Here is a 17,270-nt window from a genome sequence, read left to right on the forward strand (position 1 = left end):
AACTCACTTTAGTAAAGTGACCATAAAAATATTCACTTGGATCGAGGTCTCTTGGAAACAACTTCTCTTGCCTCCATGAGGTAGTGGTAAGGTCTGCGTACACTCTACCCTCCGCAGATTGACCCCACTTATGAGAATTCACTCAGTATGTTGTTGTTGACCATAAAAATATTCATGCAGCACATACTAATTTTTTCTTGAAAATTTTTCTTTTGATTGCTATCTTTAGATCACCCTAAGATGGAGAGATCACATGGCGCGTAGTTGCGTATGCTGAAGGATGGTCAGTTGAATACCTTTTCACCGGAAAGTTATATAATGTATATCGATCAAATATTATAGAAATATATATATATATATATATATATATATACACACACACATATATGTAATACTATGAACTACTTATCCAATACCACAAACATCTCCAAAACACTACGAATAAGAAATTACAAGATACATTCATAACACTTAGACTACAGGTAAAATCGTTAAATCACTTCACTTACACTTTAAGTACTCCATCTTAGTCTTGCTTAACCTAAGCCCTTTAGACTCTATAGTCTGTCTCCAAACCTCCAACTTATCATTAACTCATCCCTGAATCTCGTCAATAAGCACTACAACATCATCAAATAATATATATATATGTGTGTGTGTGTGTGTGTGTAATATGTAATATTATAAACTACTTATCCGCTGAGCAATACTATGAACTACTTATCCAAAATCACAAACATCCCTAAAATACCACGAATAAGAAACTACGTCAAGACACATTCATAACACTTAGACTACAGGTAAAATCGTCAAATCACTGAACTTATACTCCAAGTACTCCGTCTTGGTCTTACTCAACCAAAACCCTTTAGACTCTATGGTCTGTCTCCAAACCTCCAACTTATCATTAACTCATCCTCGAATTTCGTCAATAACCTCTACATCATCAGTAAATAACATACACCAAGTCACCTCCCTGAATATGGCGAGGCAAGACAATATATTAATTAATTAGTCAATTAACCCCTTTAACTCACATGAAAGATTAGGAATACATATTTTACACCCCCCAAATTAGGCTAAAACTTGCATTTGCCTCACACATACACTACTAGAATATTTATAAGCATTGGCTTAGCCATATACAATTAAGGATGATCAGTTGAACAACATTTGTTAAAAATATATATTGTATATATAGAAAATTATATCAAGTATATTTTCATACATATATATTAATTTTTGTACTTTTGACAAAATTTCTAATTTCACTGTCGTGTACACGTGTACGGCCATATACAATTAAGGGTGGTCAGTGGAACAACTTTCGTTAAAATATTATACCGCACATATAGAAAATTAAATAAAGTATATTTTCATACATGTATATGGAAAAAAAGTCCGAAATATATTTAACCTTTGGCAAAATTGGTTGTGACACTCCTCAACTTTGCGGGAGTCGTATGACCCCCATAAATTGTTTTTTTCTGTACTTCTCTGCCATTTATTTAATTAACTGAATCATTTGAGACCCTAACACGCTTAGTATGCGTGTATTCATGCAGTGGTCCAACTAACAAATATATGTCACAGAAATACGATAAAAAATAATCTAGGGGGTTATAGGACCCTGCAAAGTTGGGACATGTTACAATAAATTTCATTAAAATTTAGATATATTTTAAACTTTTTCTTCACATATATATTAAATTTTAAATATTCTTAACGAAATTTCTGACTTCTCCGTTGTGTACAAGTGTACCACCATTGATAAAATTTAGTGTGTGAAGAATATAACTTAAAGTTGGAAATGGACACAAAGAAAAAGAATAAAAGCCACCAAAAAACTTTTCAATTCTTTGCTAAATATTCGAGCAAAGAATATAATCCAAGAATATTGGAAAAGAATCTCAAAAAATTGACTACACATGCATTATATTGTATATAAATAAATAATTATTGTAATGCATCTTCATTCTTCAAGAATAAAATTTTTATAATAAAGTTTAATCTTCCACGGCTAGTTTTATGTCCACGTTGTCTAGAGAACTTTTTATAGTAAGGAATTAATTACTAATTATGGATAATCATTAGTCTAATTAATTATTTTAACATGCATACTTAATATAAAGTAAACTTTGTTTTTTAATTAGAGTAAGGTGACGTTTTTTTTGGGGATGAATTAAAAATATAAGTGTGTCACGTAAAATGAACGGAGGAAATAGTAATTAACTTAGGAAAAATAACAGGTTATTTGTTATGCTCGAATCTTTCTATAATAATAGTACAGTTTCATTTTATGGATATTTTTTTTTTGTTATTATAGTGAAACGTTATTATAAAGAATATATAATACAACATAATGAATTGTCGGTTTGAAGGAAAACTTAATCAACAATAATAAAATACCCCGTGAAATCTTATCACTATTTCATGGAGGTAGAGAGACTATTTTCGAAAGACCAAATATAGCAATTCCAAATAAGAAGTAGAATGAAATAGTGTGTAATAATATGTTATTATAAAAGATAATTGTTATAAAAATATATAACTATGTACCAAAAAAAAATAAGAGATAAGCATTCAGTATCCCTCGAAACTATGACCAAAGTTGCTACGATACACTCCAACTTTACAAAGATTCTATTACCCCTGAACTTAATTTTAACATATTTTTGTCATCTTTTTGTGCTGACATGACACCTTTATTTACATAAAATGAGACTCACGTCAAAGATGTCACGTCAGCTAAAAAGGTTGACAAAAGGTATCACATCAGCTGAAAAGGTTGATAAAAATATACTAAAATTTAATTCAAAAATAATAAAACACTTGTGAAATTATGGAGTGTATCTTAATAAATCTCGTCATAATTCAAAGATACTAAATTTTTTACATAAAAAATAATAAATGCTAACTATATGGAATGTGCATATAGGTATATATTTCTAGGTGGTTCAAATAAGACTTTTCCACCAAAAAGATTCTATTCAAAAAGTGCATGACTAAATAAATAGAATATATGTACTATCCTACAACTTGCTCAAAGTTTGTGGAATGAAATAGTATCTACTTTTTTGTTTTTTTATTTATTAAAAATTAAAATTCTCTTCTTCTTCTTTTTATTTATTTATTTGTTTATTAAAATTCCTTTCTTCTTTTTGATTTATTTATTAAAATAAAATTCTTTTTAGTAGAGCTGTAGTCCAATTTTTGGAGCATCTAAATAAAGCACACCATCTTTTGAATCTTTACAATTTAGTCAGAGAATTCCACTTTCATTTTTAGATTGTTCCATTTTTTTTTCCTTGTATTATAAATAGTGTGGCCATGAAATCCCTACATTTCCAAGCAACCTCTAAAAAAAACTAAAAATTAACCCTAATATTTCTCAAGTTTTTTTTTCTTTCTATTTGCTTCTTCCTTCATCACTTCTAGCATTAAATTATTAACCATCGGATCGATGTTCATTTTCTGTTGAACTTAGATCCGATGGTATACTAAAGCGTACCTTCATTTAACCCTATTTTTTGATAAGTTTCCAAATACCTGAATATCAAGTGTAACTCGTACCAATCTGTCTTCTAGCCACTAAAGCTTTGAGAAGGTGTATACTACCTAAAAGCTTAACAAGGCAACCAACATAATATAGCAATTGAGAGTGGGACAGTCTGATTCCAACCAGAGGCGATAAAACCCTAATTTTATCGTACAGACAGTCTGATTCCACTCAGAGGTGATAAAACCCTAATTTTATATCGTACAAACAGTCTGATTCCACCCAGAGGCGATAAAACCCTAATTTCATCTTGTACTACTAGACATTGTTGTTACTCCAAGGGCATAAGGCGATTCTTTCACGACCTGAAATGGATAAGGTACAAAGAATGGCATCAGAGCACGGGGTCGTGATCTTTAGCAAGAGCACGTGTTGTTTATGTTACGCGGTCACTATATTATTTCGCGATCTCGGTGTTGATCCTTACGTACATGAACTTGATCACGATAATGATGGAAAGGATATGGAAAAGGCTCTTATGAGAATGGGTTGTAATGCGTCAGTGCCAGCAGTATTTATAGGAGGGAAATTAGTTGGATCAACAAATGAAGTTATGTCACTTCACCTTAAAGGATCCCTAATTCAACTCCTCAAACCTTATCTACCTGATTAAAATAAAATAAATCGAGAATTGAAGAGAGAAATTACTCGTCTTTCTATGAATTAGGTGAAAATTACAAGGTATAATAATAAAAATATACGAACAAATAAATTTTAATGGCTCGATCGACTTACACTTGTCATGTAGATCAAGGCCATTTTGTAGTATATGAATGTTGTAATAGCTAGTAGTTATGATTATAATTTATATATATATGTACTTTGTGAGATATTAATTTATACTAATTAGTCATTTAATTTGCGATCATGAACCATATATTATATATTATATATATGCAGCTTAATTGTTATTACATATTTTCTCTAATTCAACTTCTCAAACCTTATCAACCTCATTAAAATAAAATAAATCAAGAATTGAAGAGTTAAATTACTCGCCTTTTAAGAAATTTTATGAATTAGGTGAAAATTACAAGGTATAATAATAATAATAATAATAATAATAATAATAATAATAATAATAATAATATACGAACGAATAAATTTTAGTGGCTCGATCGACTGACACTTGTCAGGTAGATCAAGGTCATTTTGTAGTATATGAATATAATGTTGTAATAGCTAGTAGTTGTGATTATAATTTATATATGTACTTTGTGAGATATTAATTTATACTAATTAGTCATTTAATTAGCAATCATGAAATATTACAATTAATATAATGAAATAGTAGATTTTAAAATTGAAGTTCATGCAGTTTGACAATCAAGAAACGAAATGTGACAAGTGAAAAGGAGACGTTTCTTGATTAGGTAAAATTCTCTTCATCTAAAGAAGGGTAAAACTGGAATAATGTCATTAATGTTTTTTTGACTATGTGAAACATTACTTATTCAGAAACAAAACGAAAAACGCTAAAACAACTTATTAGGTACGTTCATACTGTTTGACAATCGAAAAAATGAAAAGTGACAAAGTAAAAAGGAGCGAAGGGATTCGTTTCATTATTGAGACTTGGTTTAAATAAATTTGGTTTTCTACTCTAATTTAAATTATTATTCCATGCTGATTATTTTCTTATGTGTGGTATATATGCGAAAAATATTATCCTAAAAATATGAGGCAATGCGGATGAAGGCTACAAGAGTGCGATAAAGATGAGGTTTATTGGAGGGTGATGTGTGTATATGTATATGTACACACATGTATATGTATATATATATATATATATATACCATGGCGGAGCCAGAATTTTCACTAAGGGGTTCAAAATCAAAAGAAATAGGCACATGAACTAGCCGAAGGGAGTTCAATATCAATGATATATACATAAAAAATAATTTTAATCATATATAACTAGTATAATTTTCCATCGAAGGGAGTTCGGATGAACCCCCTAATCATAAGGTGGCTCCGCCACTGTATATATTGAATCTCGAACATAAGATTAGAGGTTGACTTAGTTGTTCAAGGATACTTTATATTTTGACTCCTCAACTTGTTCTCATTGTGTCTCATGGATATTCTACGCTAACGTAACACATATATTTTAAAGGTGTCTAACACAATCATTTTTTAAGTCGGAACGTTCAACTAACATGATAAAGACGATTTGAAATATCTACATGTGCATTCTCAAAATTAAAGTGTATGATTGACGGTTGAAACCAAGTTAAGATTTTATTTAGGGAAAATAGTCAGAAATATACCTATACTTTAGCGAAATTTGCTGTAACACGCCTCAACTTTGCCGAGGTCCTATGACCCCCTCGACTATTTATTATCGTATTTCTGTGATATATATTTGTCTAGCTAGATCACTTCAAATCCTTACATGCTCAGTGTACGTGTGTTCATGCAGTAGTTCAGCTGGGCAAAATCTGCCACAGAAATATGATAATAAATAGTCAAGAGGGTCATAGGACCCCGCAAAATTGAGGCACGTTACAATAAATTTCGTCAAAGTTTAGGTATATTTCAAACCTTTTTCCATTTAATCTATGTGTTTTGCAAGTTAAATTTTGTACCAAGATTATTATTATTATTATTATTATTATTATTATTATTATTATTATTATTATTATTATTATTATTATTATTATTATTATTAAAAAAATTGGGAGAAAAATTACTATCCACAAATATTCCCAATTGGACAGACTTGATTTGGTTTATCAGTGGCAGGGAGTTCAAATTATGCCACATGTATACAAATGATTGCACATAAAATCTTACATATAATTAGTCGAGGTGAGCGTCAGTTAGCCGGAACATTTTGTTATAAGAAAAAAATCTAACATTTGAAGTGAAATGTTTAGCAATTATTGATTAATGGGGCAACAACAATCAAAAGATGAGTTACTGTATCAACAAGTCATTGAAGGAAATGTTGAAGCTATCAAAGCTATTCATAATAATGGTGCCAGTCTTGAGGTATATAAAATTTTTAACCTATGTAAAAAAAATTTATTGAATAATTTAGCTTTTATTTTTGTTTTTTTTCGATAATCGTGGTGTCTAGACCAGTAGTATGAACTTGTGGGTGTCTTGTTTCCTTTATTATTTGGCGTGTGACATCCCTTTTTGTTATTTGCTTTTATGTTTTTGTTTGCTATATTGTTACCTGTTCCGAGCCGGGGGTCTATCGGAAACAACCTCCTTGTGGGTGTCTTGTTTCTTTTATTATCCGGCAGTGTAATATCTCTTTTTATTGCTTGCTTTTATGTTTTTGCTTGCTATACTTTATATGTCCTGAGCTGGGCATCTACCGGAAACAGCCTCCTTGTGGTGTCTTGTTTCCTATTCTCTGGCGGTGTGATATCCCTTTTTATTGTTTGCTTTTATATTTTTGTTTGTTATCCTGTTATCTGTTCTGAACCGGGGGTCTATCAGAAACAACTTTTCTACTTCATCTGAGGTGAGGTAGTGGTATAGACTGCGTACACTTTACCTCTGAATCCCACTTTGTGGGAATACACTAGGTATGTTGTTGTTGTTTTCGTCCTGTTTTGTTTCCTTTATCATATGGCAGTGTGATATCCATTTTTGTTGTTTGCTTTTTTTGTTTTTGTTTGCTATACTGTTATCTATCCTGAGCCGGGGTCTATCGGAAACAACCTCTCTACTTTACAGGAGATAGTGGTATGGACTGCGTACACTTTACCCCAGATCCCATTTTGTGGGAATACACTGGCGATATTGTCGTTGTTGTTGTGGTAGCGGTGTTTAGGCCAGCTTTCGCGTACCTAGACTAAATTAGTTTTTGTCTGACACCCTTTTTGGTGAGTATGAAAATTAAGATTTAATCATTGGAAGATACCATTAGTGATTTTTTCAATAGTGCAAGTCTTGAGGTATATATATTGTCACCTATGTATAAAAATTTTCTTGAATAATTTAGCCCTTTTTTTTTTACGATAATCCTGGTGTATAGGCTAGCTTCCGTGCACCTGGACAAAAGTAACTTGTTGTCTGACAGCCTTTTTGGTGAATATGAAGGGAAGCCTTGAAGTAACTGATAAAGTTCTTGTCATATAACTAGGAGGTCACGGGTTCAAGCCTTGAAAATAGCCTCTGGCAGAAATGCAAGGTAAGGCTGCGTACAATACACCGTTGTGGTAGAACCTTTCCGTGAACCTTGCGCATAGCGGGAGCTTTAGTGCTCCAGGCTGCCCTTTTACCCTTTTTGGTGAATATGAAAAATGTTCAATCTTTGGAAGGTACCATGAGTGTTTTTTTCAATAGTGCAAGTCTTGAAGTATAGGTATATAAGTTTGCCAGAGGTCTCAGGTTCGATTCCCCTGGGTATGGAGTTACCTTTGTTAGAGAGCGCTTTTCCCCTAATGTGGCACTTCCCGGTGCTAATTCAGATTTATTTGGGCTCCGATATGGTTACCGGACACTGGTTGGAAACCAAAAATAAAAATAAAAAACATAAGTTTGCTCATGTACCCAATTATCTTGAAAATTTTAGCTTTTTATCAACACCCATTTTGGTAAATATGAAAAAAATTCAATGTTTAGTAGATGTCATGAGTATTTTTTGTCACTGGTGCAATTCTTGAAGTATATAAACTCAATTATGAACCACAATTTACTTGAGAATTTGAGCTTTTTATCAACACCCTTTTGGTTAAACTTGAATAAGATCCTATTTATTTTTGGATTTAACTATTTATTAACATCCTTTTTGGTGAATATGAAAAAGATTCAACTTTTAGGATATGACATTAAGTTTTGTCACTGGTGCACATAGGTGGAGCTTTCAGCTTTACTAGTTCTTAATTTTGCAACGACGATTTCAAGTGCTAATAACTAAGTTCTAAATTTAGGTGAATATACAAACATCTTTTCGGAGATGATACGATCATACCAGCACTAACATACCAGATCCCATCAGAACTCCGAAGTTAAGCGTGCTTGGGTGAGAGTAGTACTAGGATGGGTGACCCCCTGAGAAGTCCTCGTGTTGCATCCCTCCTTTGGAAGGGGAGCCTTGGAGTAACTGGTAAAGTTGTTGCCACGTGACCAAGAGGTCACGGGTTCAAGCTTTGGAAACATCCTCTGATGATAGAAATGCAAGATAAGGTTGCGTACAATACACCCTTGTAGTGGGGCCCTTCCCAGACCGTGCGCATAGCGGGAGCTTTAGTGCACCGAGCTGCCGTTTTAAGTCCGTAGTCATACATATTCACCCATGTACCCGATTTACTGGAAGAATATAACTCTATAGCAATACACTTTTGGTAAATATACAAAAAATTCAACTTTTAGGAGGTGTTATAAGTGATCTTTTAACTGGTGCAAGTCTGTAGTATACAAGTTCTATGCGCCAATTTACTTGAAAAGTTTAGCTCTACATCAACTCCGGTTTTGGTGAACATAAAAGAGCTTCGCTGTTTAGGAGGTTACATGAGTTATCTGTATATACTAAATGTAATTGTGTGCCCCCTTTGAATCAGTGGACCGACAAAGAAGGAAAGACACCATTGATTGTAGCGTGCATGAAGCCGAATGGCTTGAATGTTGCAAAAACTTTGCTTGAGCTCGGTGCTAATGTCAATGCTTACCGGCCAGGTATCCCTTTCTCGCCCAACTTGTCACTAGAGGCGGCTCCTGGATTTTAAGTCAGTAGGCTTTAAGTGTCACGACCTTCATTACTTTGTTGTAATCTGCTTTAGTTATTACGATAATCATCATTCCGATTACTAATTTTCTTCAGGATATGGTGCTGGAACTGCACTGCATCATGCAGCTAAGAGAGGTCTGGATGATAACGTTCAGTTACTTCTTTCCTATGGAGGTACATATTTATAGCTTTGCAGAGTGAACATGCTTTCTGGCTTTGCTCTATAGATCGATCCAGACTGCATTTCTCGATGATCTAGTACTACCTCCGTCTCAATTTATGCGACAGTCTTTCCTTTTCGGTCGGTCCCAGAAGAACGACATCTTTCTATATTTTGTACAATTTAACTTAAAATGTTGATTTACCCTTAGTGAGATGATTCATAGTCACACAAGTATATTTGGTTTATTTTAGAGTTTATTGAGGACATGACCCTAGATAGGAAGGTATGGAGGATGCGAATTAGGTTAGAGGACTAGTGCATGTGGGTGAGTTTGTAGCCAGTAGATAGGAGTGCTTTAGTGTAGCCTGACTAGTAGTCGTAGGGCTTTGTACATAGGTTGGAGCTTCTAGTTAGGAGATTTTGGCTGAATTGTGTCCTTTTGGTTCGATAGTGCGTAGTACTACTTTGTGGGCGTCTTATTTCTGTTTTTTCATCTTGTTTCATGTTTTATTACGACATTGTTTACCATCTCTTTGTCCTGAGCTGGGGTCTATCGGAAACAACCTCTCTACTTCTTCCGAGGTAGTGGTATGGACTGCGTACATTTTACCCTCCCCAGACCCCACTATATGGGAATACACTGGGTGTGTTGTTGTTGTATTTTAGACCATAAGTTTCAAAAGCAATTTTTTCTTTCTTAAACTACGCAACCATCAAATACCTTCACATAAATTGGGATGGAGCGATTGTCATTTTTGCATAGTTATCAGCCGCTTAATGTATGTATCTAACTTACTATGCAACTAATTTACCAGCAAATCCATTGATCAAGAACGATGGTTGCCAAACTCCACTTGAAGTTGCTCGAGCAAAGGGTTTTAGCAATGTCGTTCGTACTATTGAGGTGTACTTGATATTAGTTTCAAGATTTTTGTACTTTCTCCCCCTTCTTGACTTGGATTGTATGTTCGTAAATTCATTTATTCTGGTATTGCTTTCACTTGCAGAGACAAATCTGCATTTTCTCCGGCTGGATGAGGGAGTTCTATGGTCGAGGAATTCTTGAAGCTTTAGCTCCTCAATTGTTATCTAGGAAGATGTCAGTATGATTCCGACTTGTCTTTTCTTATAAGTACCCCTTGTCTGTGCTTTGAATTCTTTTCTGTATATAATGCTACAAGTTTTGGGGTCTTATCGGAAACAACCTCTATACTCCAATTGTTGTTGTTGTTGTTGTAATGTTTCAAGTTTCAAAACTTTTGTTCTGCCGAAGGCTGTTGAAATAGACATATGTAAGCAGTCTTGTTCAACCTGTTTGGGACTAAGGTTGTGTTTGGTATGGAAATATTTTCCAATTTTCTCATGTTCGGTTGTACATAGTGGAAATAGGGAAAATAGGTTGCATAAGTGACCTTCCATACTAACTGTCTAATTCCGCCCTCCAACACATCCCCCACGTCAACCTCAATAGTGTTCGCCAGACTTGTACAAATGCTTTGAGACTATATTTCCTGCATATTTACCAAATACCAGAAATACAGTAAAACAGTTTCCGTTATACCAAACACACCCTAAGCGTAGTTGTTGTTGTTGCTGTAAGCTGTTTCGCATATTTGCTGACAAATGATTATAAAATGCAGTTGGGTTGTAGTCGTACCTTGCAGTATAGCTGATCCTGCGAAGCCTCTTAAATTGGAGCTGGCGATATACTCATCCTTACAGGTAAATAAACACTTCTATGAAAACTCTTCTGGCAATGTTGTGAGGTACCTGTCGTTTAGCTCGCAGCATCTTTAGAGAATTCTTGATAATGATGTATGCCAGCGAGGAGTAGGTATGAAAACTGGACGTAAATGTAGGTATACTATATCTATGTGAGGTTTAAGCATAAGCCGTATATGAGCCAGCTCCTCGGTATATGCTGTGGTCGAGTTATCCTTCTTCTCTATACATGGTTCTCTGTGCTTGGTTGAAACTTCAATAAAGCAGCAACAACAACGATGCTCAAAACCAAACTAGTTAGAGTTGGTTGACAATTCAATGGACTCGTGATACTTCTTCTCTCCTTACTATGAAATTGGAGAATTTACTGAAATGATGTTCCGTTGAACAGGATGCCCAGCCTCGTAATGTTATCGCCTTATGGAAGGCTAATGTTGAGGAGCTAAGGTGGCAACGATCAGATCCTGTGCTGACAATTTTCGACAAGACCAGTAGTAATACTCTTTTCCTGAAACGCGTCTTTACAGAATAGACTTTATAATAGTTCTTTGATTTTGCTGCTTTCGTATCAGATACTCGATATAACTTTACATCAGTGAGCGATTCCGAGCAACAACAGCTTCAGTTGTTGCACAGAGCATGTATTGCTGCAATTGAGGTTATTACCAACTCAGACTGAATCATACTTTTTTACCAATTCTGTATCTGTTGTTTGTTCGTCGGATGAGTTTGTACCTTGCGATATTACACAAGTTGTGTTTGAAACACGTGCATTATGCCTGAAGGGGAGCCTTGGAGTAGCCGGTAAAGTTGCTGCCATGTGACCATTAGGTCACAGGTTCAAGCTGTGGAAACAGCCTCTTGCACAAATGCAGGGTAAGGCTGCGTAAAATAGACCCTTGTGGTCCAGCCCTTCCCCGAACCCCGCGCATAGGGGAAAAGATCCAAATTTATTCCTCTAATATACGGAATACCGTAATTTTACCATCTGTTATACTTTGGAACCATCCGTACCCTTGCTGTTAGCAAATCGTCTCATATTTGCTCTGGACTTTATACGGTGATTTGCTAATGACAACGGTCTCAATGATCCCAAAGTATAACGGAGGGTACAAATAAGGTATATATCATAGTATAGTAGAACCACCTCTGGGGCTTGACATGTTCGCATTTCAGGTCACGCCTCGTCGCTTACCACAGAATACCCGAACCACAGTGCCACAATCTGAAACTGCTGCACAAGCAATGGAATTAGCAATTGGAATCAACTCTTCCATTCATTCTGCTAAAGAAAATAAGATTTTACATCATCACGGACAAAGCTCCGGTGTGAAAAATGGAAATGACTGGTGTGATGACACCGATGATTCTGCCTACAACGGATGGGGTTCACTTGTCAGATCCGAGCCTACATGTGAAATTACTAACTACAATTGGACGGGTGACAGAACTAAGGTCCAAGAAAATGGATGGGGAAGTAACGCAGATGTATCCAGTCAACGACAGCAGCAATCGCTTCCTAAATCCACATCTTCTGAACTAAGCTGCAGCGGATGGAATGCCGAGCCTGCTGTAGAACAGTACAATGGATGGGGCATGCCTGAGCCTCGGCAGGGACATAGAGATGCCTCGGATAAAGTTCATTATCAAGGATGGGGACACACCGCAAAGGACAAAACAGAATCCCCAGGTGTAACTAGCCGTGAATCAATGGCTAATGCAGACAATGCATCTGAGTTTAGACCGATTGTCTATCTGGTTGAAAATGCTGAAACTCGAGAAGGCAACAATCCTGCTTTTGATTTTGCGTCCCCTTCAGCTCCACCACTTCCAGAAGAGGTTGTACACGAAGAAACTGTTTGTTATCCGGCCATAGATCTTAGCCCATTGCACCTGTTGAATCCTCATGTGGATCAAAAAACAGCTTCTGTTACGACTCAAAAGGAAAATGAACATGAACATGAACATGAACCTGCATTGTGTATAATATGTTGGGAAGGTTCAGTTGAAGGAGCCTGTGTACCTTGTGGTCACATGGTTGGCTGCATCCAGTGTTTGAACCAGATCAAATCCAAGAAAGGGGAATGCCCCATCTGTCGAGTAAAAATCGATCAGATTATAAAGCTCTACTCCGTTTGAGAGGTAAATGTCATGTCGTTCTCCTAGAAGATCGAGCCTAGATATCATAGTAAACTACACTCAGGCGCAACCTGATCTTATCGAATGTCATTTCTATATCATTTGCAAACGGCATTATACATAAACAAGCCTTTAACTTGGCCTCAAATCACATCTATGACCTCCAACTTTAGGTGTGCACCAGTAGATACTTAAACTTGTATAAAGTTGAACGAGTAGATATACACGTCCAATGTAACATAATACATGTAGGATGTCATGTGGACAAGAACTAGTCACGTAAGACTCCACATAGGACATATGTGTCTACTTGTTAAAACTTCATACAAGTTTAAGTGTCTGCATGTGCACACCCAAAGTTGAAGGTCGTAGATGTGATCTGAGGCCAAGTTAAAGGGCATGTTTATATATTGCGCCTAAATTAACCATGAGGTTATTGGCGGATATCTTCATTTGATTTAACGTTTCTTAGTTCATGTTCAGTTGAAGGAGTGGAGCTAGAAGAAGATCGCAAAAGGCATGGTTTGAAGGGGTGTATACGAGCTTTGCTCGATTGAGTAGTAGTATTCGATCTCTTATTTTCTTTTGGTGCACCCATGTAGTTCATGTTTGTATACAGGAATGTGCGCAGGGGCGTATGCAGGATTTTGAGAGGGTGGATGTACTATTAAGAAAATACTTCAAGCGTGGCTTCATTCATCTATATTTAAATATTTTTAAAAGAATATAACATCACTACATATGATCTAAGGTGGAAAACATGAATTCACATGAATCTGGTAATGCCCACCTAGATAAGCCCCTGAATCAGTGTCTTTTGTATTCTATATTTTCATATTTTATTATCATTTAGGTAAAGTCACATAGATATACGCTCTAAGAGTAAATATTACAAAATCTATCACTACTTTTTTTTATTTATAAAATCTAATTTTTATTTACAAAATCTACCAAATATTCATTTTTTTTTTGTGTGTGTAAAAAATTTAATCCAAAAACCCCTTCTCTTCTTCCTTTTTTATCTCCTCTCTTCTTTCTTGATTGAAAAACCCAATTAAAAGGGTATTTGAAGGATCTTCCAAACATGGCTCATAAGCCCCACAAATAGCATTCACCATACATGGCTTTGAAGGGATCTTCCAAACTCTAATCCAATTGCTACCATTAGTCTTATGATAAGCATACTGCTGAAAGTTTCCTTGAGTATCTTGACTGTCAGCTAAGCTAGGGGTGGACATTCGGTTTGTTCGATTTGATTATTGAATATCGGTTCGATTTTCGGATTGACGAAAATGAAAACCATAATCAAACCAAAATTATTTCAGTTTGGTTCGATTTTTACAAATTCGGTTCGGTTATTTCGAATTTTTATTTCGGTTTTAAAGATTAAAGTAGTGAGTATTTAAAATTGGTGATTTTTCTAGAAAAATAATTTTTTTTTTCAAACCTAATTTTCATTCCCAAATATAATTAATTCAACATGCATGAAATAACTATAAATATCGACCTCGCTGAGTCATCGCCGTTGGCGTGACGGCAGTGATCGCACTCGGCAGCGACTGCTGATGGCAGTGACGAACTGAACAAACGACTGTTGTTGGCGATGTTGAAATTTCAAATGAATTGACGAACTGAGGATGGTTGAGAGTTGTTGCAGCCTTCATGTTAATGTTAAGGTGTAAAGCAAAGCAGTATATTAGGATTTAGGGTTACTAATGATTATAATTTATATATTTATATGTTATATCAGATTATATTATATTTTTAGTATATTTACATATATATTAAATTATATATATTGTAATATATTATTTATATAATTTCGGTTTTTCGGTTTATCCGAATTCTCTTTTTTGTAAATCCAAAAATCAAACCGTTCAACCAAATTTCTAAAATTTGAAACCGAAACCAATTCGAAAAACCAAACCAAAATTAAATTTCGATTCGATTTTTTGGTTTTTTCAGTTTAAACCAAAATATGCCCAGCCCCACTGTCAGCGGTTATTTTATGGTGCAGTATAGAAATTGGTGTATCAGTATGAATTGTTTAGAAATTGGTGTATGCATTGTATAGAAATTGGTGTATTATTAGTTTTATGGTGTCTGAATTGTATAGAAATTGGTGTATCAACAGCTTTATGGCGTCTGAAAAGTATAAAAATTGGTGTATCAATAATTTTATGATTTTTGAAATAGTTAGAAATTGATATATTGATAATTTTATGGTGTTTGAATTATTATATAGAGATTGGTATATCATCAATTTTATTTTAAGGTGTCTTGGTGTATCAATAATTTTATAGTGTTCAAACTCTTTAGAAATAGGTGTATCAATAATTTTAGAGAAAATGGTCAAAAGTCCCCCAACCTTTACCTCAAATCCCAACTACGCACCTATACTTCACGGGGGTCCTATCACCCCTATGAACTATTTAAAAATGATATTATTACCTCCCTAAATGCTTACGTGGCAAAGCGAGTGAATCTCACTCTCCTTGAGAGAATGAGCATCGAAAATAAAAATAAAAAATTTATTTTTACATTATATATATATATATATAGATTCTTTTTTTCTTTATTTATTTTATTCCTTTATTCCTCTCCTTCTCTCCATTTTCATCTTCCTTCACCATCTTCATCTTTCTCATCTCCATCTTCATTTTTTTATCTCCATTTTCATTTATACCACAAGCCCAACACTTTTTTCATCATTATTTTTTTAATTATCATTTTTAGACCAACTAATTTCTCCTTCTTGTAAATGAGGATAAATAATTCCAAGTGTTTCCGCCGGAATGGCTTCACAGCCGCCGGTGGAGCTTGTCCGGCCATCGGACCAGTTCCAAAATGAATATATCAGTGATACGCACCAATCCCATAAACAATTACACACATATTCATCTCACAATTCTCAGAAATTTGAAAAGATTAAAGCGATTCTTAGGGTAATTTCTGAGAAAAAGTGGGAATTAGTTCAAAAAATTATGTCTCATGAGGATTCCGAATCAAGTGAAACGATTTCAAGCCATGAAATCAATATTATATCTCAAAATCAATATTCATATTTAAGTTTTTTTTTTTTTGCACTGTTTCAGCATCAAGATTGATTTTTGAGTTGTGGGGTTTCTTAATTTTGTCTGTTTTAGCATCAAGATTGGATTTTGAGTTGTGGATTTGTTGAAATTGTCTATTTTAGCATCAAGAAAGGATTTTGAGTTGTGGCAAGGGTGATTTTGTGAGAGATAGTGAGTTGTTTGGGTGGGATTTTATTGAGGGTTAATTGAAGGTAGATGAAATCACCATCTTCTTCTGATTCTTCATGTGAGAGTGAATTGAAGTTCTGGGTTCCATGGATTGAAGTTTTTTCCAATTGAGAAGACCATTTAAATGGGCCTCGAAAAAATAAGGAAAAAGTAGGATAAAAATATTTTTTTATATCAAAAAAATAACAATATTACGTGGTATTAGCTGATAGGCGCGTGCAGCTCACTCGATTGTACAAATCTGGGTATGAGTTTTTAGACGGGCATATATTTCATTTTTAAATAGTTCAGGGGGGTCATAGGACACCCGCAAAGTATAAGTGTGTAATTGAAATTTGGGGTAAAAGTTGGGGGGTCTTTTGGCCATTTTCTCATAATTTTATGGTGTCTAATATGTATAGAAATTGATCTATTTTTATGGTGTTTGATCGATATAGAAATAAGTGTATATAAAAATAGGTGTATCAATAATTTTATGGTGTATAAAATTTGTATAGGATGTAGTTTGAATCAACCGGAGAATTTACTACCATTAATGATGTTTTCTCCTAAAAAATATTAAAAATTAAGGTCAATTGAATTAAATAAATTAAATTTGAAAACATAAAACAAATATCAAATAAATGCAATGTTTTTTCGTTTGCCTTATTTATTATTTTTAAAAAAAAATTGATGAAAGACAAAATAGGAGAATTTGCAGGGTAAAACATCAACTATTAAGTTGCCCCCTTAAAT

General features: G+C 34.4%; 2 protein-coding genes and 1 non-coding gene across 5 annotated transcripts; all 3 read left to right on the forward strand.

Moving 5' to 3' along the window:
• Positions 1–3,384: 3,384 nt before the first annotated feature.
• On the forward strand, positions 3,385–4,389 carry LOC107875177 (glutaredoxin-C13). Its single transcript, XM_016721783.2, has one exon. It carries the CDS (start codon positions 3,870–3,872, stop codon positions 4,170–4,172), a length of 303 nt encoding a protein of 100 aa, XP_016577269.1. The 5' UTR covers positions 3,385–3,869; the 3' UTR covers positions 4,173–4,389.
• Positions 4,390–6,270: 1,881 nt separating this feature from the next.
• On the forward strand, positions 6,271–14,019 carry LOC107873674 (putative E3 ubiquitin-protein ligase XBAT35). Of its 3 annotated transcripts, none has more exons than XM_016720608.2 (10): positions 6,271–6,553; positions 9,082–9,196; positions 9,342–9,422; positions 10,227–10,315; positions 10,419–10,510; positions 11,052–11,133; positions 11,525–11,627; positions 11,706–11,791; positions 12,310–13,275; positions 13,745–14,019. In XM_016720608.2, the coding sequence occupies exons 1-9, from the start codon at positions 6,452–6,454 to the stop codon at positions 13,270–13,272; spliced, it is 1,713 nt and encodes a 570-aa protein (XP_016576094.2). In that variant the 5' UTR covers positions 6,271–6,451; the 3' UTR covers positions 13,273–13,275; positions 13,745–14,019. The 3 variants fall into 3 exon arrangements, with proteins under 3 accessions (XP_016576094.2, XP_016576093.2, XP_047269375.1); XM_016720607.2 differs by having other exon boundaries at positions 6,273–6,553; positions 13,756–14,019; XM_047413419.1 differs by lacking the exon at positions 6,271–6,553 and adding an exon at positions 6,689–7,101 and having other exon boundaries at positions 13,756–14,019.
• Positions 8,479–8,597, forward strand: LOC124899760. Its single transcript, XR_007057324.1, has one exon. It is a non-coding gene; the product is annotated as a 5S ribosomal RNA (ribosomal RNA).
• Positions 14,020–17,270: the final 3,251 nt, after the last annotated feature.

The sequence above is a fragment of the Capsicum annuum genome, chromosome 6, assembly GCF_002878395.1.
Source record: "Capsicum annuum cultivar UCD-10X-F1 chromosome 6, UCD10Xv1.1, whole genome shotgun sequence".
In the NCBI taxonomy this organism is placed as follows: domain Eukaryota; kingdom Viridiplantae; phylum Streptophyta; class Magnoliopsida; order Solanales; family Solanaceae; genus Capsicum; species Capsicum annuum.